At 36.8% G+C, this 26,795-nt stretch overlaps 1 protein-coding gene across 10 annotated transcripts in view; it reads left to right on the top strand.

The window, feature by feature from the left end:
- NAV3 (neuron navigator 3) overlaps nucleotides 1–26,795 on the top strand; it is an 892,289-nt gene that overhangs the window by 410,823 nt on the left and 454,671 nt on the right. The window contains exon 1 of one of the 10 annotated variants that reach the window (XM_043880122.1): nucleotides 5,481–5,603. The exons of the other annotated variants lie outside the window; for them this stretch is intronic. Within the exon in view, the coding sequence (XP_043736057.1) occupies nucleotides 5,496–5,603 (108 nt within the window). The 5' untranslated portion in view covers nucleotides 5,481–5,495. Of the gene's footprint in view, nucleotides 1–5,480; nucleotides 5,604–26,795 lie in introns of those variants that run through there. 10 annotated transcript variants of the gene reach the window in all.

The following is a 26,795-nucleotide window of genomic DNA, read 5'->3' on the forward strand; positions in this document are numbered from 1 at the left end:
ACTGGCATCTACCTTAAACAGCTACCCATTTAACCCTGAAAAATTAAAATATATTAGATTCAATGACATCTATGGTTTTATTTATAATTAAATGATTCAACTTATTGAATTCAATTTCTTATTCTGTGATTAAAAATTTTGCGTTCAAGTCTCATTATGTGCCATCAGGAAGGAAATTTGCAAAGATATGCCTTTAAAAAGTATCCCTTACAATTTGGGAGTCTTTGCCATTTTAAGTAGGCTGTGAAAGTGAAAGTGTTAGTCACTCAGTCCTGTCTGACTCTGTGCAACCCCATGGATTATAGCCCACCAGGCTCCTCTGTCCATGGAATTCTCCAGGCAAGAATACTGGAGTGGGTAGCCATTTCCTTCTGCAGGGGGTCTAAATCCTAACCCAAAGAGTCTATCGTGACTGAGCGCCTGAGCGTGGGTTCATTACTGAAAATACTAGTCTTAGATATTTTAAACCATGGACCATTTTGAAGTGTCTTTTGTCACTCTATTCAGGGTGCCTCATTAAGTAGGTGCTGAGGGGCTGAGTAGCAAAGCTTTGCTGACTTGGCCATTTTTTACTTTTTGTGTCTTTTCTCTGTGTGGTGGGTCACTTTGCTGAATGATAAAGTTATGGTGGCCTTCAGTCATTGTTGTAGGAAGCCATTTATTTACATCTTGAGAACTTGAGGTCTTTATAAAATTATACTTAGGTATATCTATATGAGCCACTTTATACCTACAGTGCAAATTCTCAAAACTCTGTAGAGCCTAGGCCATCATCAAGATTTAAAGCCAAAAAAAAAATCACTGTACTTTACAAGTACAATATAATTATGTTATATCTGCAATATACAAAACCTGTAATTGTAACTTTGAACGTCTTAGAGTTTGTCAAATTCTTACAATGAAATTTTGACTCATTTTTAAAGCTTCTTTCCAATCTATTTGTCTTGAGGACATCAGTGTGTTTTTCCTAATTAAGAGTTTAAATTAAATATGGTAATACTTATTTTTTTAAACAAATTTTGAAATTAAACCTGTTTTTTAAAAATAAGTTTTGGAATTCAAGAAATCTAATTTCATTTATCAAAAGGAAATGATGTAATTTTCCTTTCTTTACACATCTTTAATGTCCTCAAGAGCAATCACATTTAAAGGAATAGCAGAAATTATGATCTTTAGTTTTTCTGCACATTTTTCAGTCATGACATAGAGATTTATAAGCATCTTATCTAAGCAACTAAAATCATTTATCATTCAGGGTCATATAGTAACAAATCAAGTTACCAGTGAATAAATCTAAATTCTCAACTTTTCTCTTGGACAAAAATTGTTAGAATCCTGGACTAGAGCTCCACATATCTAATTTCAATCTAAACTATGCTATTTATTCCCTCTTACCATGTATAAACCTCAACTTTCTTATCTGTCAAAAGGGAGGTACAATTCCCACCACACCAGATTTTGAATAGTATTAAATGGGATGAGGCAAACCCCATTAAATGCAATGAGGAAGGAAATTAGACACCTCATATTGACAGCAGAAATCATATGGAATAAGGCTTTTAGGAAACTGCTTGTAATGTTTATTCTAAGGGGGCTCTATAATAAAAAGAGTATAACAACTGTGTTTTGCAGCTTGCTGAAAATTAGACATATGTCTGTGCATGAATGTATGCACATGGTTATGTATAGGGAATTATTGAATATCTCTGTTTTTTATGCTTTTTTATTGTAATAAAACACATGACATGGAATCTACTGTCAAAGTTTTAAGTGTACAGTACAGTATTAACCATATCCACATTGTTGTAGAGCAGATCTCCAGAAGTTTCTCATCGTGAGTGACCAAAGCTCTATACTCACCGAACAGCGACTTCTCACTTTCCTCCCCCACCACCAGTCTGTCAATCACCATCCCATTTTCTGCTTCTTTGAATTTGACTATCTTGGATACCTCATATGAGGGAATCGTACAGTATTTGTCCTTTAGAATAATGTCCTAAAGGTTCATACACATTTTAGCATGTGAGATGTCCTTCCATTTGAAGGATGAATAATATGCCATTGTTCTTGTTGTTTAGTTGCTATGACTTGTCCAACTCTTTTGCGACTCCATAGACTGTAGCCATCAATCTCCTCTGTGCATGGGATTTCCCAGACACGAATACTGGAGTGAGTTGCATTTCCTTTCCAGGGGATCTTTCCTACCCTGGGATCAAGCTCACATCTCCTGCATTGGCAGGTGGATTCTTTACCCCTGAGCCCCCATGGAGGCCCATAATATTCCATTACATGTGTGTACAGTTGTCTTTATCCATTCATCCATCAGTGAACATGTAGATTGTTTGTACTTCTTGGCTGTTGTGAGTAATGCTGTAATAAACATGGGAATGCAAGTATCTTTTTGAGAGTTGCTTTCAGGTTTTTTTTTTTTTTTATAAATACACAGAAGTGGGATTACTGGATCATATGGTACTTCTATTTTTAATTTTTTGAAGAAACTGCCTGCTGATTTTCATACTGATTTTACCATTTTGTATTATCATAAATAGTACACAAAAGTTCCAGTTTCTCCATATCCTTATCATCATCATTTTCTGTTTTTCTTTCCCCTAGTGGCCATCCTAACAGGTATGAGGTGATCACTCGTGGTGATTTTGATTTGTATGTTCTTGATGATTAGTGATGTTGAACATCTTTTCATTTAGATGTTGGCTGTTTGTATGTCTTCTTTGGAGAAATATCTATCAACTTCTTTGCCCACTTTTTAATATGGTTATTTGTGTATGTGCCATTCATACAATTGGTTCATTTTGACAGTAGCTGCCTGACCCTGTGTTAGGATAATGAAGGTATTTGAGTCTGCTGCAAATTCTGAGTAATTAAATGTTTAAAATTACCTGTTTATATTTGTCTTAATTCCCTCACGGGCTTCCCTGATAGCTCAGTTGGTAAAGAATCCTCCTGCAATGTGGGAGACCTCAGTTCAATTCCTGGGGTGGAAGATCCCCTGGAGAAGGGATAGGCTACCCACTCCAGTATTCTTGGGCTTCCCTTGTGGCTCAGCTGGTAAAGAATCCACCTGCAATGTGGGAGACCTGGGTTCGTTCCCTGGGTTGGGAAGATCCCCTGGAGAAGGGAAAGGCTACCCACTCCAGTATTCTGGCCTGAAGAATTCCATGGACAGTCCATGGGGTTGCAAAGAGTTGGACACGACTGAGCGACTTTCACGTTGACTTTCACTTTAATTCCCTCACATATGTGAGTGTATATCTATTTCTCATATGTGAAATCGTATAGTTCAGTAACGTAGGTACACATTTTATACTTAAATTAGTGCGAGTTATAAGTAAGAAGCATGGGTATAAAAATATGAAGCATTTAACGTAAAGAGAGTAGCTTTAGTCATCTATCTTTTTAAAATCAGTGATCCTGTTACCATCCTTTATATTGAAATTTTAAGATGTTACATTCAAGATCTGAAATGCTGAAAGTCATACTAGTACATAAAAAACCGTTTTAGAAAATTGTTGTATAGGAATGTGGCAATTCACAAGGCACTTGTGGAACAAAGGAACAAAGCAATTCAAGACTCTTATCTGATTTGTGGGGGGTAAAATCTCAAAGTCTATTAATTAAAGGAAAAAAGGCTTTTCTGATTCAGGAGAGCCAACCCTAAGCCGGTCTGCAAACCACTGCACTGCTTAGGTTTTCTGAGAGTAAGAAATTAAGGATAGCACCCTTGGAAGAATTGTGAGTTTTACTCTGTGCCAACAATTGCCATAAACCATGTACTCCTTGTGTTTAAATGGAGCTGAAACTCAACTCAATTTTCTGCTGGACAAATGTTTGCATTGAAAACAGCAATGATGGAGCCCACAAACAAGCCTTTCAACATGATGCACATTTTTTGTTTATCCTCGTGTTTTATTCTAAATGGGATGTCTCTAGAAAATGAAAGACATGGAAATGATTTCAGTTGTGTTTGGCAGTATTTTTTACACTGTGTACTGGGCTGTGACTGACACTTCATTTGATAGGAATTATAAGCGTTCTTTGTTCATGAAAAAGAGGATTTAAGACTTCCTGTAATTAATATACTTGTGTCCTTTCCAGCAAAGTACATGTTGTGTATTTATATGTTAAAGTGCCAGGTAGTATAAAAAATTGTTGTTAATATGCTGTGTGATAGCTTTCAGCTTTTTGATGTTTAAACCTTTGTTTCTACAAAACATTATGCTAGTAATGCTGCTTAACAATAAGTTTTGATTACTGAAGGGCTATGAGACTCTTTTTAAATGGGCAGTATTAAAATTACACATAAATTGCACTGATGGAAAAAAATCAAAAATATTCTGCTATAGTCTGGGAGAAATTTTGTTAAATAATGTTATTATATGGGTCATTGAGTTCTTTTAGAGTCTTTTGAAGAGTGTCCAGGCTGTTTCTATGCTTTGTTTATGTGGGAACATGGTTTAAATAAAAGAATGATCTGAACTATTCTTGAATTAGGCCAAACATTTATCTTATGGCATTATTGATAGAAGTTTTGTCATGTTCCTTGGAAATCATGCAATGTTTACGAGGATAGCGATTTTCTAGCCAAGACCTTACTCATGAAGTTCAGCTTTCAAACGATTTCTTTTTTCCTCTTCTTTGCCATGCGTATTTGGCATAAGCCTCAATGAGGCTAAGTCCAAATGAGTGTGTGCAGACTCTGTTGCTGAGTCTACATAGGGGTACCGCTGTAGCTTTTGGGTAACAAGCTTTCGTGATTCTAAATAATCTTTCTACCTTTTAGAATCTTAGTGTTTTTCTGGTTTGTGATTAACTCTCTGTGCTTCTCTGATAGCTCAGTTGCTAAAGAATCTGCCTGCAATGCAGGAGACCCTGGTTCGATTTCTGGGTTGGGAAGATCCCCTGGAGAAGGGATAGGCTACCCACTCCAGTGTTCTTGGGCTTCCCTTGTGGCTCAGCTGGTAAAGAATCAATTGCGAGGCAGGAGACGTGGGTTCGATCCCTGGGTTGGGAAGATCCCCTGAAGAAGGGAAAGGCTACCCACTCCAGTATTATGGCCTGGAGAATTCCATGTACTGTATAGTCCATGGGGTCACGAAGAGTCAGACAAGACTGAGCAACTTTCATTTTCACTCTGTGAAATATATAAGCTGTTTCATTTATTTATTGTTCTTCATTCTGCAACAAGTATTGGGTTGTCTGTCTACTGTGTGCCAAACACTGAGCTAGGGTGCAGAAGTATCAGTGGTGTGGTCTCTGCCCTCAGGGGAGACTATGTGATCTATGAAAATATCTCTTCTCAGTCCCTTTTCCTTTATCAAACCTTGCCATTTACTGAAGTACCTATCAATACAGTAAAGACTGTATGCGTTAACACTTCACTTTTGCAGAATTGCACCGCCTGTTACACTTAATGCTGTTGGAAAGTATTGAACATTTTTGGCTTCATAGGATGGTGTTGTGTGAAGAGTTGTGATGAGATGTTCATTAAGGAGACAGGCAGACTGCAGAGGCCATGTGGAGCGATTGAGCAGATGCTGAGCACGTCTCACTCACCCTGTGCCCAGCACTACGGTGGCTGTTGGGAGGTCAGTGATGCACAAAACAGGGATGTTCTTTGCCTGCTTAGTGTAAATAAATTTCAAAACTTAGGCTATGATAAATACTGTGAAAGGTTTGGATCTTCAGGCTTATGTATCTTCTCCTTGCAGCACATCTAGATGCAAGCCAAATTTTTATTCCTTGGATGTTTAATGATCATGGAAATAGAGGATTAATGGGAGATCCTGATCACTAGCCAAATCTGTCCTTTCTGTGTCTTCATACAGATTTAGGGACTTGGGTTGGCACTTCTGACATTTGGTACATATGTGTCTGTTATAATAGCATCCTATGATATTGTTGCATTTATAACTTTTGCAACTTACACAGTGAATGTTTTCAATGTAGTAATGAGCCTTCTACATATTAAATTCCCAATTTTGGTCTTTGATATGTGCATGATATTCACATCATATACATATCATGTACATACACTGTATCATGTACATGTACACATCACATACGTAACAAAGCTTCCCCTATGGCTCAGAGGGTAAAGAATCAGCCTGCAATACAGGAGACAAAGAAACCGCAAGTTCAGTCCCTGGGTTGGAAGATCCCCTGGAGGAGGAAATGGCAACCCCCTTCAGTATTCTTGCCTGGGAAATCCCATGGACAGAGAAGCCCGGTGGGCTATAGTCATGAGGTCCCAGTGTCAGGCATGACTGAGCCACTAACACTTTTCATGTTAAATTTCCCAATTTTGGTCTTTGATATGTACATGATGTTAGGTAATGAATACATTTATCCATACATTTATTCTTTGAATATGAGAGTGCATTTGAGTATTTGTTGTGTTTTTCTATTCATTATTTTTAAATATGTCAATGAATTATTACTTTTCTGTATCCATTAAATGTGGATAATAGCACACATACACACGCATACATCATTAGCTTATTGTTTAACCAAATGAAATTATTTATAACATACTTTAATGTTATCCCAGACATTCATGTAAGATCTCAATAAATGTTAGAGATTGCTGACACTAAATAATATCACCTTCTAAATCTAAAAAATAAAAATAAAGGTACTTTTCTCTTAAAATTTCTTCTTTCATATATAATCCAAGCTGAAACCACATATGTGGGTACTTGTATATTTATCTACAGTCCTGTTTTCTGATTCTGCCTTATCCACTTTTATTTTTGAGTTCAAATCTTCAAAAAATTCACCATACCTGCAAATAAATTAGCTCAAAGGTCTGGAAGAAATATTAAAATTATCTTTTCTGATATGGTCATTTTATGGACATATCACCATAAGTACAGACAAAAAATATATTTGGACTGCTTTGAGGGACAATCAAGATACTGAGTAATACCTCAAGCATTAAATAATGTTTGCAGTAAATTCTTCCTATTCATTCTAGAGAAATCAGCAGTATACCAAGTTTGCCACCAGAAGGTGCTAGAGGGAAATGAAACCATCTCTGAATGCTTTGCATTAGCTTTTTTCCATTTGCTTGGTGGTGTTTTCTCCATCTAAATAATTTCCTCTGTTCACTGACAGGTTTTCATATGGTTTAAATATTAGATTTACAAAGTTTCAGGATTTTGGCCATGTGCAAAAACAAAAGCAGAATTTTAATCTGTTTATTCATCAAGATAACTAGAAGAGACCTTGGGGGGGGGGGAATGTACAACTTATTTGAGAACATAACAGTCATGTAATTGAAGATAAATATTTTATGCTTCTGTGTAAAAAATCATCTTTTAAGTCAACTATGTAAAGAAACCTTATGATCTATTCTAATTTAAATTTCAGATCTTTCAAAAGTCAATTTACACTCATTTCAAAATAATATAGAACTGAGAATGGTAGTTTTGAATGCATACTTCTAGAGCACATTTTTTAATCTTGTTAGTAAATTGATTAACTGTAAATACTCTGCTGTCCTCCAAGTTTCCTAGGTATAATATCAGGTATGTATGTGTATTTTATTGAGATAGTTTATTTCAAGATGCTGACATTAAAAAATTCCATCGAGGATTTCCCTTTTCTTTCCGATTCAGGAATTACAGCATACATCTCAGATTCCAAAATCCAGTACTTACCTTAATTACTACTGTAAAGGTATAGAAAGAGGATAAAATAGTAAAGGTACAATAATATTATCCTGGGAGCTCTTTCTGTCTTTCAGTGTTAAAAGTCATCAAGCTATATACATATTTTCTAAAGTCCTTTTCTGATATTAATGTAACTGATGAAAGTTTATTGAGTCATAATTTTAGCAAGAAAAACTATGGAATTTCTCTCTGTATTTCTTTGAATATCTACCATTTACATTTTCATTTAATGTCCTTTTAGGGACAAAAAATGCTTGCATGTGTGAACCAGAAAATTTCTCCACTTTATTTTTTTTTTAAATTTTATGGATTGAGTGGAAATATGGCACTCATAAGGACAATGCTGATAAAATTGGGCTAAAAGCGGAGAAAGGAGAAGTTACAGAGAACTTATATGAAAAGCATGCAAACTTTGAAAACAAAAGCTCATCCACTCTCCTATCCTCATATATCCTTTTATAGTATGAGGCTCCTATTTCTGTTTTAACAGATTACCACAAACCGATGGATTAAAACCCTAAAATATTTTATCTTAAAGTTCTAAAGGTCAGAAACTCCACCATGGGTTTCACTGGTTGAGAATGCAAAGCTGTGTTCTTTCTGGGGTCCCTGGAGAGAATTTTCCTGGCCTTTCTCAGTCTAGGAGCTGTTCACATTCCTCTTCCATCCTACTTGGCTTTGGCTCCTCTGCATCATCTTCCATATTTAAGAGACCCTTGTGATTACATTGGGTCCGACCAAATAATCCACAGTTCTCTTTATTTTAAGGTCAGTTGATTAACAGTTTCCATTTCCCCTTCCCATGTAATACAACATATTCAAAGGTTCCAAGGATTAGAATGTGAACATCTTTGGGGACGGGATCATTTCTCTGCCTACCACATTTGTCTTCTGTGCATTTTTTACAAAATTGAAATAGTATGTGTGTAACTTGTATGTAGCATTTTCTCATGTCAGCAATTTTTAGTATATGTCTTTTCACCTCTACTACATTGAAAGGATTTACTATACTCATCTCATATTGGCCATTTCACTTATTCAAAAAATATTTATTTTGTTCCAATTATGTTGGAGGTATTCTGCAAAGAAATGGGGCTTTAATCATAAGTAAGATAAAGCTTCTGCCTTTGGGGAATTTATGGGAAAATGGAAAAGAAAGGAAAGTAAGGGATTAACTGAAGAATTAATTAATTAAAATTCTGATTTGTGTGTGAAAACCAAAACAAGGGTGCCATAAAAATGGAGAGAATATTCCTAGTCAGGCCCAGTTTCCCTCATTAAGTGACATTAAAACTGACTAGACGGATGGATGGATTTATGCACGTTAGAAAGTGGGGAGGAGTGTTTGAGGAAAAAGAAGAGCATAATTAAAGACCACAGGTCAGGAAGTTGCTTAGAAAATTCTTGGAATCTAAAGAAGTCAAGAGGGGCTTCCTTGGTGGCTCAGGTGGTAAAGAATCCGCCTTAACTCAGGAGACCCCAGTTCGATTCCTGGGTCCGGAAGATCCCCTGGAAAAGGGATCGGCTCCACACTCCAGTATTCTTGGACTTTCCTGGTGGCTCATATGGTAAAAAATCTACCTGCAATGGGGGAGACCCGGCTTCAATTCCTGGGGTGGCAAGGTCTCCTGGAGGAGGGCATGGCAACCCACTCCAGTATTCTTACCTGGACAGTAATCCCCATGGACAAAGGAGCCTGGCGGCCTACAGTCCATGGGGTCACAAAGAGTCAGACATGACTGAGCGACCTAGCACATGCACAGAAGTAAGAGAAATCTCCTCCTTGGTAAGCAGGAGAGTGGCTTAAGATAACAATGGAGAGGTGGGCTAAATCTAGATCCTACAAGACTTCATATGCCAGGGTGAGAATATTGGGTTTTGTGTTAAAGATGAAGGAAAGCTATTGAACACTTTTAATCTAAGGGGAAATACACTGAAGTTGCATTTAAAATGATCCATCTGGCTGTAGACATTCATGAATGAAAGGAACAGAATAAAACTGGGAAAGGAGGGTTGTGTTGAGAAGTGTCGACAAGTTGATAGTGAGGTGAATAGTCAGGGTGACAGGAACCACTGGAAGGTAATCTCCATTTACAAGAACAAGTACTGTCAGAGAAAGCAGTTGTAGGGGGAATATTGAGTTTGGCTTTGGGTAGGTTGAGTTTGAGATGCCTTTCCATCATCAATGTGACGCTTCAAGGGGAAAGTTTAATAATTTATTCAAAGTCTGAGTTCAGTCTGAGCTGAATCTATATCTGTGGGCATCTTTAGTCTGTATAAAGCTACAGTAAGCATGGAATGGAAGCAAAGAGGGCGGAAGAAAGGGAACCACTTCCTATTTCAGCTCTTAAGAGGAGCAATGAAAATGTTGCATAAATCTTTGACTACTTTTTGTATCATCCAGAAGTACCATTACCAAGTTCAAGTATAAGTATTTTAATATTGAAATGAAACTTACATGGCACAAAGGCAGACAAAACTAGGGAAGGGCATTCCAGAGACAGAGAATGGTGCCAGCGTGGCCAAGAGGCACAGAGAGAGAGTTTGTCTAGAAGTGTGAGTATGAGGAACAGGGTAAGAAATCATGCTGAAATATTAAGCAAGGGCCAGATTGTAATGGGTTTTCTTTGTTATGGTAAGAAAAATTTATTTATACATGACTAGTATTTATTATAGACTATGGAGCTAAGACTGTTGTAAGAATTTTATCCTTATTAAATCAACAAGTCTATGAAGTAATTAGTGTCATTACTCTCATTTTAGACAGGGAAGACACTGAGAATTTACTTTCCCTAGTTACACAGCTAGGGAGTTGTGTCAGAATTTGAGTCCAGACAGTCTATATTACATAGTGGGCAGTACTGTTGCTCAGCATCCTTCTATTTATTCCTTCTTTAGTGGGAAAACACTCCTCTATTCATTCTGTCAATCATCTCCATTCCCACTGGCTATCAGAGTAGACAGGAACCTCATGAGAATCTTTAAGATTAAAAGTTAGAATAAGAGAGTATAAATCCCTACTTCTCTCATAGCAAAACCAGTAGGATGTGCACTGTGGTTTGCAGATGACATGATTCCAGCCTTGTGGGCATAGTCAGTGGGATTCATCAACCTAACATACCACGAGAAGCAGAGGAGAGATCTAGTGAGTCTTTGGGAGGTGTTCAAATACCTGATTCATTCCAGTCCTATGGGGGCAAGCATTGCTTTTCAGCAGTTTGGTCACATGAACCAAAAATTACTAAGGTTATCTGAGTCGTTTATTAGGGCATATGCTCAGAAGTGTTTTATTACTTTTCAGTAGGCAATGGCACAGATAGATTTGTGTCTGGTAAAGTTCTCCCTTATAATGGTACAGAAAGTGTAAGACTAGAGACAGAAAGAATATAGCTGGACCCTTCCTATAACCCCAATAAATGTTATTACAAAGTGGGTTAAAGCATTTGCACCGAGGAGAGGGGCCATAGTTATATAAAACATATTAATTTAATCATGCTTGTTGATTTTTTTTTTTTAATTACATGGAGAAGGATGGGGAGGAGGGAGAAAATATCCAAGTCTCTAGCTTGAATTTTAAGTTGAGTAGTGGTATGGTTTAATGTAGTAATAGCTTCAGGGTGGAGAAAACAGTGAGTGCAATTTTGTAAATGATGTCCAGAGCACACTTGTATATGTGGAGAAGAGGCCTTGGCTCATATATATAGGTTTGGAAATCATCAGTATGTTGATTTTAGAATGTAAAGTGTCATTATTGACCCTGGCTAAAACAGTGTTGGCAGCAAGTAGGTAGCCAGAGGGGGCCTACCGTATAGCACAGTAGCCACCTCCGGGCTCTGTGATGCCCCAGATGCATGAGATGGGGGCAGGCGGGAGGGAGCTCGAAAAGGGAGGGGATACATGTATACATACAGCTGATTCACTCTGATGTAACAGCAGGAATGGACACAACATTGCAAAGCAATTATACCCCAATTTGCAAAGGCTAGAAGCCTGATGTTATAATTGGAAAGGGAAGAGAAGTCTTCTTCTACTGAAACATGGAAGATTGAGTTCATGTGTTTATTTTTACCTCTCAAATCTGACTAAAATGTTAGCAAAGGGAAAAAAATACTCTAGGAAAAGTGATGGGAGAGGATAAGAGTAAGATGTATGGCTTGTTCAAGAGTGAAGTGCAAAGGAAAAACGGTCAGTAGAATACAGTAGAGCTGCCGTGTAATTACCTTTAGAAGGAAGCACCAATGAGAAATGGAGTTTTGTCTTCAGACCCTGGAATGGCTAAGGAATCAGAGGTGACAAGAATCCCTGAAAAGGGTGATGAATGATCGCTGAAATTCTGAATGAGCTCTTAGTCTCCCAGATTCCCTCCAGAGCCATGTAACAGTTCCTCCTCAATCCAGAAATAAGGCAGAAAGTTTAATCACTGGTAAAATTGAACCAGAAATAGTATTAGACACAGTATCCATATCTATATATTTATATCTGATATATACAGATATATATATATATCTGATACAATAATTTCAGACACAATAGAAGCTCTAAAAACACTTGACAATGTAGATGTAAACAGAAAAACCATGAAATCCTTCCTCTTATATTAACAGAATGCTGCCTCCAAGCTTTTAGCTCCCGTGATGAGAGAGTGGTAGCTTCCTTTCTCAAGAAAGGGGAGTGGGAAAAGAATTTCTAGATACTGACATCTGAAAGCTTCTATGTTGAAAGCAGACTATCCACTCACTCCACGATAAGACCCATGAACCCATAAACTCTAAACATTCACAAAGGTCTTCTAATCTACTTTATCTGCTTCATGTTAATATATAGACTCCCAAGGATCACAAGACATTTGAGAAATTCCTTTAATGTGAGACAAGAACCTTAGGAAAAATAACTCAAAAGAAATGAAAACATTTATATACATATAGCAAAAGAAAAGCTAAAGAGCAATAATTGATAAGCTCAGAGAAAAAAATAGAAGATACAAGAAAGAAGAATAGGATGAGATTTTTGAAAAGAGCAATTAATGAAAAATAAGATGTGATTCCAAGAAATTAAAAAATAATAAGATTTAACAGTTAAAATCAGGAAGACAGTAACAGCTAAAGAAGGCATGAGAGAATCATAATAGGAAAGCAAAGTGAGGAAAGTAAACCAAGAGGTCTAATATCCTAATTGTTAGTATATTCAGTCAATTTTTATTAGCAGTACTTTGTGTCATCTATTAGTCTAGATGATGGGAATATGCAGTGGATAAAATAAAATCCTATGATAATGAGATCTAGTAAGACAGAATTGAGAAGTTACACCTGAAAAAATTAGGAATGAAATAATAGAAAACTAATCTTGAATTATTGAGGTTCCAAACTGAAGTGCCCATTGAATTATATGATATAATGAATAAAAAAAAAAGAAAGGCACATTATGATGGGATTTTTAATAGTCAGAATAAAGAGAAAATTGTTTAAAAGCTTTCAGAAAGGAAGGTAACTTCCAAAAAAGAAGACAACCATTCTCGAAAGGGGTGCTAGAAGCTAGTAAAAAAGAAAATTCCTGCAGCACTCAAAGGAAAATGGTTGCCAACCTACATTTTGAAATTTAGCTAATCTCTGAATAATGCGAGGATTAAAAACAAAAGAAAGGTATTTGAGAAAATATATGGCATTGGAAATTTTACCAATTACGTCACATATGGTCCGTCAGATAAATGGATTAAATCAAAGATGAAGGTAGCATTAGATTCAGGAATAAGGAGAGCTAACCCAGAAGAGAGGCAAAGGTGATTCCTAGAAAAACAAAGTTGAAGGTAAGGGTGACGTCTGTGTACCAGACCTACAGGGCAACCAGCACTGACTATTGGAATAAAAGGAAAGGGTCCAGGGGAAGGTCTTTCAAAGAAAAAGTTAAAAGGATGGATTAACCTACATGCTTCACCATAGAGATTTATAGAATAATTTAGTGACAGGAACATAGAAATCAGTGCAGATATTTTAAAAGAGGCATTTAATTCCAAGAAAAGCAAAAAACAAAACAAAACAGTATAATAAAGTAAATGATTTTATGCTGCAATGCGTGGCCCAGCGGTAAACAACGTTACTTAGTTACTGTAATATAAACACTGAATATTGACTTCTATCCAAATTGTGATTGGAGAGAGCTCTTCAGGGAGTAAGCTCATAGGAGAAAGAAAAATCTTCATCTTCCATGTAGAAATTCAAGAGATTCTTGAACTTTGAAATAATAGAAAATAACACAGATATTGTTTGTACCTCTGAGATAAATTCTAGGCAAATTAGCTGAAAGAGTTAAAATAATTGCTTTTCAAGGAACTGAACTCCATGTTGACACAGGGGACTGCTGTCCTTATTAAAATCTTTAATTTAAAAAAAATTTATGTTAGCCTAGGATTGACTTACAATGTTGTGCTAGTTTCAGGTGCATAGCAAAGTGATTCAGTTACACGTACACACATATCTGTTCTGTTTCAAACTCTTTCCAGTATCTTTTAAATTTAAAAAAAAAATTTTTTTTGACTTAAAAAGTTTGCACATAACATTCTGGTTATAAAATTATTCTGAAATAGAGGCGGAATGCTTGAAGAAGAGTCTGCAAATGTAGTACAATTGTAGTTAGAATTCAGCAAGGAAGGGCAGAAGGAAGAAAATCGAGGGATGGTTGCTCCATTTAGCAGCTTTAGTGTTGAAGAGATTTGAATAGATTACAGAGAGTGAGACAGGAGAGAGAGTTTGAAAACAAGGTGGCAAATGAGAGCCCACACATTAAATCCCTCAAATAGTAAAGTTTGCATGGAGGTCACAGAAAAGGATTAGGGTCCCTGTAACTTAACATTCTTCTCTTTCTTTCTGGATCCCTACTGCTTGTCCATCCCAAACCCCATAGCCCACTTTGCAGCCCATACGCAGGGGTAGTGAAGTAGGCTTTTATCAGTTGATGAGCAATTCCCCAAAAAGGTCATGGTGTCAAAATGAAGAACCAGTGAGAAACAGTTTAGGAAGGGAGTTAAACATCAGCTGAACTGGAGAAGAATTTGAAAGAGAACATAAGCTGATAGAGGGAGATTGGAAGGGAGGCTCTTCTCATTGTTTTTTGAAGGTGCCTCCATGGCAAAGTGGAACCAAACTATAAGGCCTCAACATTGCATCTTAGCTGCTTGATTAGTTTTGTGAACTATTTCTCAAACTGGATAGAATCGAGTACTTCATATAGATACTCCTTGCATGTATGTTTGGTGATTACTGCTAACACTTACTAAGAGGTTATTGCTGCCCTGTTTTCATTGCTTCATATGGATTACCTCACCTAATCCTTGCCACAACTCTATGAGGTAAGAGTTGTTTTCACCCTATTTTGAAAAAAAGAAAAACAAGAGACCTAGAAATTTAATTGGCAAAGAGTCAGGAAGCAAGGGAATGGAGGAGGTGATACTGAAATGTGAGTAGCCCAACTCCTTCCCTTTCTGGTTAGTTATTATCCTATATCAGTTGTAACTAAGTTGTAGACAGAGGAATAGCAAGTGCACAGGTTGGAAAAAAAAACAGAGTGATTTGGGCAATTGAAAGTTTTAAGCAGAGCTGAAACATAGAATACATGATGCACATATAAAGGGGGCATGTGGGGAACTAGTAGAAAAAATGGGTAGACATCAGACAAACTAGTTCATGAAGAGCCTTCTTGTCCTATTCACGACCTCTGTTTGGGCATTAGCCCGATAGGTAAAAGTAGGCAGTGAGTGATGAACTTTAAGTAAGAAAATAACATGATTGGATTTGTGTTAGAAAGAGCCCTCTGACATTATAGAAGAAGATTGTTTGAAAAGTCAGAAGAGGAGATAATGCATTGAAAACTTTTAAGAAACTGACATTGATTGAGTTGAAAATTTGGCACAAAGAAGAGAGGACCAGTAGGACAGGCACTATGGAAGTACAGTTAAACAGACTTAGGGAAAGGCTGAGAGAGGGGATAAAGGGCACAGTTCCTTTGTTTTTGCCTTGAGTAACTTGGTGGAGGAAGCCCCATTCACCCATCTGAGAAAACAGCAAAGAAGAGCATTGGAGAGACAAAGAAAATGTGTCTTCAGTTTTCAGACATATCAGCTCTGTGACCTGGAAAGCTTCTAGATGGAAATATTCAGTGTCGGTTATTTTAAAGTGTGTATGTGTGTATGTATGTGTGTGCCCATGCATGTATATATATGTGTGTGTGAGAGAGAGATAGAGAGAGGAGACATGAATGAATGGATGAATGGATGGGAGACTCGTATATTTCAGTCTGGGTTTCACCTGTGTAAGTCACCTGCGCATATTGGCCATGGTCGTAACCGTCACAGGAATGTATAGCAAAGTTCCAAAACATCATCTGGGATCATTTGATAGATATAAACGAAGTGGTAAAGAGGAATGTGGTTATAATTTTGGGGGAAAATCGCATTTAAATGGTAGCTAGAAACCCAGAGGAGATTGAAGAGGAGCCAAGTTCTAAGGGAAACCTACAAATCATGGTTTCATGAAAGCTTGAGAATAGTGAGTAGAATTTCAAGGAGAGAGTAATCAAATTTTACTGAGAGTCCACTAAACCTTTGGCACTTAGCAAGCCATTATTGACTTGTTTAGATTAGATTCATTGAGGAAGCGGGTTTAAGAACTTGTTTTAAGTTTATAGATAAAGAGAGGTGAGGAAGTAAATCTAATTTTTGTATACTAGACATTTCCCAAAGCTAAGAGATAACAGGAAAAAATAGGGTCAAAAGATTTCTTTTTTTTTAAGATGAGAGAGATTCAAGGGAAAGACTCAGAAAATAAAGGTGAATTGGAAGATTCTGGGCAAAAAAGGAACCCTGGGGAAATATATTGAGCTTCCCAAGTGGTGCGGTGGTGAAGAATCCTGTCTGCCAATGCTGGAGACACGAGAAACACAGGTTTGATCCCTGGGTTGGGAAAATACCCTGGAGAAGGAAATGGCAACCCATACTATTTTTCTTGCCTGGAAAATTCCATGGACAGAGGAGCCTAGGCTACAGTCCATAGTGTGCAAAGAGTTAGCAGGACTGAGTGATTGAGCATGCTTGCATGGGGGAATGTATTAATGGGAAGGATGGCATCCAGAGTAGAAAAGGGACAATTGACTTGGATTACAATTGAGATATCTTTGTTCACTAATGCTATAAAGGATGAAAGTAAGAACTTGGTGGACAAAATCTAGCAGTTTGTCAACTTGATAGACTCTGCTTTTTTGTATCCTATCCTGTCTTCCATGAATCACTCATTTTTCCTTTCTCTGAATTCCAGTTGTATTTGTGGTCTTTTTCATTTGCATACTTAAATTGGTTCTGATGCTTAGTAACTTAATTGCATACTTAGATGTCCATTGTGTGTGGGAGGGGGTTCCCCTCAACTCCAACATGCCAGTCCCAGTTATTAGCAGGGTGTCCAGGAATTCAACTCAGTTCTGACACAGTTTACTCAGAGATAGCATCAGATTCCACAGGTGTAAGGTTGGAGTCCTTCAAGACTGTGCCCCTACTTCAGATACCAGTGGTACGCCCGAGTTGTTATATTTCCTTCTGAGCTACTGAGTCTAAATCAGAGGTTCTCATAACATCCTTCTTGGGTTTAATTAATTTAATAGAGCAGCTCATAGAACTTAGAGAAATATTTTACTTACTAGAATACTACTTTTTATAAAAAGATAGAAGTCTGAACAGTTAGATGGGAGAGAGACTAGGGCAGGGTATGGGCAATGCCCATTTGGAGCTCCCATGCCTTTTCTAAGTAAGCACTATCCCCCATCTCAACAGTGTTCACCAATCCAGAAGCTTGCTGAACCTCATCCTTTGCGGCTTTTGGAGGCTTCATCATATAAACGTGCTTGGTTAAATCATTGGCTGTTGGTGATTGATTCAACCTCTAGGTCTTCTCTCTCCAGAGGTCAGGGAGTGGGACTGAAAGTTCCAACATTTTAATCATATGCTTGGCTTCACTGGCACCAGAATCATCCTCAGGTCATCCAGATGGCCAAATATATATTCTTACAAATTGCAGTATCACGGTGCTTTTTTATCTTGGCACCACAGACGATGTCTCTTTGTCCTTTAATTTCTCAGATTCACCATGTATGCTAGCCATTTGATAATATTTAAGGAAAATTTGACAGATATCTATACATGAGAAAAATACCTAGCATCAAACAAACAAAACAAAAAACAAAACAAAACAATAAGCAACAACTAAGTTTCAAAGCTTTGGCTAAATGACTTTTATAGAAGTCAGTCACAGCAACTAAATTTGAGGTTTTTGATTTGCGTATTTGGATATAATTTTGCAGTCTGAGCTGATGATCTACAACCTGGCCTCAAAGATCTGCATGCAGTAAATTGTAAGATGTGCCTTCTTTTTTTTTTTAACCTCTAAGAGTGGAAGGGATGAGTCAGCCTATCTGGGATTTTAAACAGTCAGTTCCAGGGACACTGCACAGCCCGAAGGCGTGCCTCCAACAAATCACCATTAAAAATATTCTCTGCTAGGCAAGACCGACTAATGTGTCAACCTTGACCAGTTCCTGTAAGGAAAAGAAACATTTAGAGGCAAAACCAACAGAATTATCATTGAAGGCAATCATAAGATTACTTCCTTCATTTGCCTTTGAAAATCTGGTGTGTGTTTTATTCCCTGGTAGCCTTGATGTTTTACATGAACAGTTGTTTTACTATGGACAAGAAGTTGAATCAATTTTCTCTCTGAAAAAGCTAATAATATGTAAATTGATATACAAATGTCAGTGAATACACTGTGCATGGGCGCTTAAATGATATTATAGGCTTTTTTTCTGCACAGATATCAAGAACATGATATTATTCACATAATTGCAAACATTTTGACACAAGAAAAAATTTTAAAGAAAAAATGGGAAATCATGCAAGTTTTATTAGTCTTTTAATGTCTTATAAGACACATTGAAAATTAGTATCCTGAACATTGTTTATAATATCAATAATGAAGCACTAGAAAATGATACTTACCTTTAAATATAAACACTGTATTTTTTCTTACATAACATTTGAATTTCAATACCAATGAGAACGTACAAAAATATTAATAATAAATGAATTTGCATAAAAGAAAGTGCAGATCACTGTTCACAGTAGGAGTTCAACAATGGTTAGCTGAATTTGAATGATGTAAAGATAAGAGGGAAAATGTGTTAAACCCTCCTGAAAACAGAAGATGCTCCCTGGCAGGGGTCCATTCTTTTTCTTAGTGGATTAAAGACCTTCTTACTATTCAGGGTGATTATTGTTTTTCTTTAAAATTTCCAATATTCCTTTAATTTTTCTGCCCTGTTAGACATTATTTTATTATTATAGTAGAAAAATATGTTTTTATCCTGGAAAGGCAAGTGACTTATTTATATGGAATTTTACTTTAAAGTAATGGTGCATGAAATATCTGCCATCTGAATCTGCTGTTATACTCCAAACACTGACTTTCATAAAATGAAGTGCCACGTGCAATAAATGAGTTCATGTACCACTACATAGGCTTCGCTGGTGGCTCCGTGGTTAAGAATCCCCCTGCCAATGCAGGAGACTCAGGTTCGATATCTGGTTTGGGAGGATCCCCTGGGGAAGGAAGTAGCAACACATTCCAATATTCTTGCCTGGGAAATCCAAGAGCAGAGAAGCCTGGCGGGCTCCAGTCCATGGGGTCACAGAAGAGTCAGACAGGACTAAGCAACTAAACAGCAACAGCAAAACCTCTACACAAGATGTGTTGATGTTGCTGTTTCTTTGGATGTACAGGTAGAAGTATGTATTGGTTGCAAGGTTTGTGAGTTTGGAACAGAGAGAGATCTAGAATGGAGAAGAAGGTTTAGGAGTCATTAGCATACAGCTGGTTTTTGAAGCCTTAGGAGACATTGAGCTCATCCAAAGAATGCATAGAATAGTGTTTCATAAAGAGGAGGGTGTAGTAGAATTCGCTAGAGGCCATTTGCAAACTTTGCATTCTAATCTTCTGCCTGGCCTCCCAGCATCACAGGGGTGGAGAAGCAAGCAAGCAAACAAGCATGGAGCACAAGCTTTGAAGCACCACCGCCAGATCCCCGTGTGCGCGTACACACACACACACACACACACTTCCAGGGGATGTGGACATTGATGCTGTTTTTAAAAGTTCTTCAAGAGATTCTGATGTAAACCAAAGATTAAGAAACACTGAAGAAAAGTGAAAAGGGAAGATGGGCCAGCATTCCATCTAGGATGAATAAAACTCAAACGAACAGGCCAAAGCTGGTAGTGTTATCTACAGATATAGATATAGTAACTACAGAACATTAACAACTATCACAGATTTAAAGATAACTTCATATATGTAATTTCTGTGAAGGACTCATTGTCATTTATGGGGCTTTTCAGCAACTTGTGTACCTTCTGTCTTGTAAGAATTCAACAGTCACTGTTTTTCTAGAGATCCGTTTCCAGTATTTCACATTGATTTGGTGACTGAATTTGAAAGCTGGAAACTTTCAAACGTGCTTTTCTGTATTTCTCTAGTTCCCTTTTGGGGTGACGGCAAATTTCACTAGCTTATCCCTTGCTTCATAGCCTCTCTTTTCTTCCCTTGATGTATCACCACATTTATCTTAATTTTACCATCCTTTAAGGATGTTTCCTGTACCAACTTATTCTTCCTCCTTAGGTTCTTGGATGTTTACTTTAACTTTAGTTTCTTTCTGTTGTTCCCTGGTGAATCTCCTAAGATATGCCGTCTAGTCCACATCTACTTGGATTCTGAAGGCAAATCAAGTGTAAATGTGAATTATGGAATTTTCTTCTTGGTATATAAAAATAACTCCTAACATCCATCTATCTTACTATCTTTTTAACTGATCAGTTAGTAGAGTGAAAATTCTAGGTCTTACTGCTTCCTCCTTTTTAGCGCTTCAATTTCTAATCTGTAAAATGAAGACAGTTGCAGTATTTTCCTCATGGGGCAGTTCAAAGGCTTATAGCAGGCATTAGATATAAAATAGCAAGTCATAGAGGTGGCCGTTTAGTGATCACTCAATAAATGTTAATTTTTGTTTTTACTTCCTAATGACACCTTCTTTTCCCAAAAAGTTTATAAGCTTTTCTAAATAAATTTATAGCAAAGTATAATTAATGGAAAGTGAAAAAGTGAAAGTTGCTCAGTTGTGTCCCGACTCTTTGCGATCCCATGGACTATATAGTCCATGGATGTCTCCAGGCCTGCTGGAGTGGGTAGCTGTTCCCTTCTCCAGGAGATCTTCCCAACCCAGGAATTGAACCCAGGTCTGTCTTGCATTGCAGGCAGATTCTTTACCAGCTGAGCCACCAGAGAAGCCCATGATTAGTGGAAGCCAGACTCAAAAGTGCACAAGTGCACACACATACACACACACACACACACAGGCACACTTAAGCATAATTTGATTTGGGTGGTGGTTACATAGACGTAACCATTTGTCAAAGTTTCTGAGATCTGTACTTAAGATGTATACATTTTCTAGATATAAATCATACCTCAATGCATTACTTGAGGGAAAAAAGTGTAATTAGGAGCAGAGTAGTGGAGCAGTTAAGATTGTGGGTTCTGGAACTGGATTTGGCTTAAAGCCTTGTTCCAACACTAACTATCTATGTGATTTTAGGCAAGAGATTGACCTCTATACTTCAGTTTTCTCGTTAGTTAGATCTGGATGAAAGGACCAAATGTTATGAGGACTAAAGGAAGTGATCTAAAATAATGGCATTACATACTTCCAGAGTATGTATCTTTGTCTTTGTATATCCTATATATTTACTTAAATAATGCCTTTTTTCCCCCAGAGAATACGGTTTTCTAAACTTTTTTGTTACTTCTGTGTGTGTCTAGCATTTAGCATGATGCTACATTTAATAGCAAAATCATCATACATTGAACACTGACCCAGAAAGTCACACTGGATCAAAATAAGACATTTTTTATTGTAAAAACTGATTAAAGTGGATATTCCTGACAAGTAGTGAAAATTGTATCTGACTGATTTAAAGCAAATCTACCCAAAACATAATTATTCATTTCACAGCAAATTTTAAAATGGTATGAAAATAAGTTTGTGAGATGCAAACAGATTTTATTTTAACCTCAACTATTCTACTCAACTTTACAGATCCCAGAAAATTATAGTAATATTAAAATTGGAATAATGTCAGATGATGGGAAATTCAAATCCACGTGGATAATTGTCTCTTCTAAGTAGAGAGTGGCTATGGTTCTGGAGAGTTAAACATTTAAATCTAAAAGACAAATGTGCTAGTGTTTTATAATGATTCACTCAGTGACCTTTTTCATTATGCATTTGAATTGTTTAAATAAAATTTTAATATTAAGTGCAAAATCTGTTTAACTATCATTTGTTTGAATTAAAAGAATGTCATCAATGCCTTAAAAGAAAATTGCAGACTTTATTTTTAAATTAGGTTGATGGTAACCATATTAATTAATAAAAATATCTATTCTTTCAGTCATTTAGTAAAGAGAAAAAAGATGCCGCTTGATTCCCAGTTCTTGGGTTAGAACTGATAATTTCAATAATCACCACTTATTGCATATTAATTGTTTTTCGTTTCCTATGCTTGGTGGATTTTACAGGTTTTATTAAAACTATGCAATTATTATCCCCATGTAGGCATAAGAAAACTAATAATATAGCACTCAGTTTAAATCTTAAAATGGTTCATTGAATGTGTGGACATTTTCTTCTTTAATACGATGTTTCTAATATGTTGAAAGCTGGTACACAGAACCAGAATGCTTTAAATGTTATGAAAATAACCATCTAGAAAGTGATAAGATGATATGTAACAAAATAAGGGCCATTACAGAAGTCAATAAAACATATTATTGGTTGGAGGAAACATGATTTTGCAAAAAAAACAAATAGAGGGTATATTTATTATATATGAGGGGAGAGTTATTCTCTTATAAATTAATTTCAAAACAGTATGCTAAATAATTCAGTTTGAATAAAAGAATAACAGTAAATTAGGACTCATCATATATTAGTTAAGGCATATTTCCGGTGAAGGGAGTGTTTCCCCTGTGGTGCTGGACTGATGAATGCCATTCTGTGGTTAAGACCACATCTGGAGTACTGAATCCATTTCTAAGGTCATTTTCTAAGAGGATGAGTAGGAACGTAAGAGGTCTTTCATGGTTCCAGTGAGGATACGCTGTCATGATTACTCCTTCTCCGTGGAAAGGAGAAGCCTTGCCCATTGACTGCAAGAAGGCAGAAGATGAACAAATGGGTGAATAATCCTGGGAGGTAAATTATGGCTCCTGGAAGAAAAGCATCATTTTCCATTAGTACTGTTGCAACCATGATGCAAGGTAGTTAGCAAGGAAGTTAACTGTCATTTACTGTGACTTCTTCAGCAGAACCTGGGTGACCTCATGTCAGGGATGTGATAACTGAGGATTCCTCCTTGGGAGAGAGGGACCGAGAACTTCTAAGCAACCTTCTGACCCGTAGCCTTTCAGACCAACCGAAGTGCACAGAAGTTTGCCAGGTAGATTGTATGTTATCAGAGTAGGAGGGTCCAATAATAAAAAAAATTAATTTATGGGGAAAGTATTTCTTGAAATGTCATTTGTCACTGGTTTAAAGAATTATTTGATATTAGAAATAAGCACAGCAAAATTTAGTTGGCAAATATAGTAAAAGTGAGAATAAAAAAGGAGAGACAGAACAAAATAAAATCCTTATAAGATGTGATACAATTAGCACTTTCTTTTAAACTTGCCTATGTAAATTTAGCCATTATTTTCCATTGTATTATAATAATCTAGGTCTTCCCCGGTGGCTCAGTGGTAAAGAATCTACCTGCAGTGCAGGAGCCGTAGGAGATGGGGGTTTGATCCCTGGGTAGGAAAGGTCCCCTGGAGGAGGGTATGGCAACCCACCCCAGTATTCTTGCCTGAAGCATCTATCTCAGGGACAGAGGAGCCTGGTGGGCTACATACAGTCCATAGGGCTGGAAAGAGTCAGACATTGAAATGACTTGGCATGTATAATAATCTGAGGTTTAGGAATTCTGTTATTGTTACAAGCTATAATTTTTACATTATATATTTCTGTCCTTTAAATATGCACTTTTAATTTTTATATTGCTTTCAGGTTTTTTTAAACTATATTTACTACAATTGGACAACTTTTATTTAATTGATTTTTGTTATCCCTGCCAGTATTCTGTTCCACCACTTATTTATTCAGTATCTCTTAAATTTGATTTATTACTCAAACACCTAGAGTATGCATTCAAATTTTCTTTCATAAATAGGTAGTTTGAGTTACTGGAGATATCTTTCTCTTGCTTCATATATGAATAAAAATATGGCTAAATATAAAGGTACTGGTTGATCATTAAAATTGTAGGCAGTGCTTAATATTTTAATAGGAATTCAGTTTTGCAGATGGGTGTAATAACAAATTAATGTCTTTCTTTTTCATTGATAACTGATTTTCCTAACTTCATGCTTTTTTGACAATTTATCTTTGTACAAAAAAATATTAAATATATGATTCTTCTTAGGCAGACGGGTAAAAAGCCTGTTATTAATTAATTTGAATTTGTTAAGAACCCAGTGACCTCTTTTGATCTTAATGTATAGCTTCACCAACTTTTCTTTCATAATTACCACATATTATTCAATATATATTGAGATTATTCTTATTGCTTATTTTTCTGGTTTCTGCATCCAGTATACCTGAAAATCTTTTATTAGTGATCTGCTCTGCTATCTCTATAAAAATTTTCTTCTGACGTAATTTAAGCTTTTTGCACTTTTTTGCTCATGAGTTTTTCTAGTTTGATGTGTGTGTTACAGTTTTAACCAGCATATCGGCTGTACCCTTAATTCAGCTGGTACAGGGTTAGTATATATGTAGCCTATCCTGTTTGAAATATTTATCTCAGCACATTGCTTTTGCTGGAGGCAATGTTCAGTGATACTCATCGTTATAAAATTAAGTGTATACTTTTCATCTTACACGGCAATTCGCTCCTAGGTATTTACCCCAGAAATCAGAAACATAAGACTCTGATTTTGAGTTGAGACAACGCGTTGCAGGAGTAAGTGAGAAGCCTTGTGTATTGAGAAAGAACTTCTCTGTTTAATAAGTGGAAGCATATCTGTGTGTGTGCTCAGTTGCTTAGTCATGTCCAGGTCTTTGTGAATCCATGGAAGGATATATAGGGTACATTATTTTTCCTCTGTCTAATTTCATGGAGCTTATAGAGTGTGGCAGTTCCTAAGATTCTAGACAGGCTCTTTACTTAGTTTTTGATTGTGGTGGGTTTTTTTTTCAGTGTTTTTGATGGTATATTAATAAAAATATGTCAGGAAAAGGTATGTCAGGAAACTACTGTTATTAGTTAAACTATTTAGGTATTTTTATTTTATTTATTTAAATATTGTATCTCTTTTTATGTAAAATAAAAATCATAATGGACTTTTTTATAGCTATGAACTTTAAAGTATGTTTCTAAAATAGAGCATGAGAATATCCTTTGATGCTAAGTAGCTCCATCTATCTATGTAAGATTTGCATTTCAAGGAGTGAACAATAACTGTATTTCTGTCTTGATTTGGACAGTGTTGTGTTAAATGTGATGAGGAACTCCCTTTTTTATTTAAAAAATTGACAATCTGGGCTGAAGTGTTGTCTTTTGGTTAAAAACTAGTGTTGCAGCAATTTTTGCTGATTTTAGTATCATTAAACTTTGTCAAATGAGATAGTATCTAAAACCAACACTTTGTTAGTGGTGAGTAAGTATTACATCATTCATTCTGCATGAAACTAAGGCTGTCTCTTTTCCTTTTATTAGTAAGAGTTTAGACTACTTAGCCAGGTAGTAATCATTGGTTCTTGTGAAAGCTGGGAATGTTTGAGTCAGTTAGAAGAGAGAGAGAAACAAAAGCAATGATAAAGTAGCCAAAAGTGTTTGATGGAACAAATTGTGAGAAGATTGGGGATAAGTCCAGGAGGCTTGGAAAGTGGAACTCAGTGAAAAAGGATGCATGCAGCAGAAGTCAGCCACATCTTCTGGTGGAGAGGAAGGAGACTGCAAGATGTCATCTCCAGCGACTGTCATCTTCTCTGTAAATTTAGAAGCAGAGCCACTGCCCAGTAAATACTCATTGAATGAGTTAAGGGCATTGAGAGAGGGGAAGAAAAGACTGGGAAGTTCTGATGGTAAATTTTGGGGTCAAGTGTGGAGGAGAATGCAATAAGGAATTACTGAGCATCAGTGAGGTCTTGGTGTGGTTATATGTGTATTCTTGGTCAATTACAATGGGCTTTTCTGGCAGTTCTTGACATAGGGGGACAAAGTAAAGTAAAACTCCAGGATAAATGGGACAACAGTGACTGCCCAAGTGAATAGGAGACCAGGAAATTTTATGGGAAAATGGAAGAGGGATTTAGAAACCCTGATTCTGAAAACTTAAACTGGAAATCTATACATACATACATTTCTGTACAAAAATTCTCTACAAGACTGACTAAGTGCACTGTGTGTGTGCTCAGTCGCTCAGTCCTACTTAAGGTCGAAGCATAGGAACATATTCTAGGAGCCATTAGTAAAGAGTGGTAAAGAAAAGTTAAAGTGAAGTCACTCAGTCGTGCCCGACTCTTTGCAACCCTATGGACTGTAGCCTGCCAGGCTCCTTGTCCATGGGATTTTCCAGGCAAGAAATTGCCATTTCCATCTCCAGGGGATCTTCCCAACCCGGGGATCGAACCGGGGTTTCCTGCATTGTAGGCAGAGTCTTTACCATCTGAGGCACCAGAGAAGCCCTAAAGAGTGGTAACCTGTTCCCCAACTGGCAAGCTGATAATAACAGCAGTCAGAAGAAACCTATCAGGCTAGCCCACCTTCTACCGCTGTTCCAGGGCTTTCCTCAGAGCTCAGGCGGTAAAGCGTCTGCTCCTGTTAGGTGAGGGCTACTCTGAGTTTCGTATTTTCCTTGTATGAGATGTTGACAGATGTTTTCTTACTGGGCTAGTTAGTGTATATTTTTGGCTTTG

The sequence above is a fragment of the Cervus elaphus genome, chromosome 3, assembly GCF_910594005.1.
Source record: "Cervus elaphus chromosome 3, mCerEla1.1, whole genome shotgun sequence".
In the NCBI taxonomy this organism is placed as follows: Eukaryota; Metazoa; Chordata; class Mammalia; order Artiodactyla; family Cervidae; genus Cervus; species Cervus elaphus.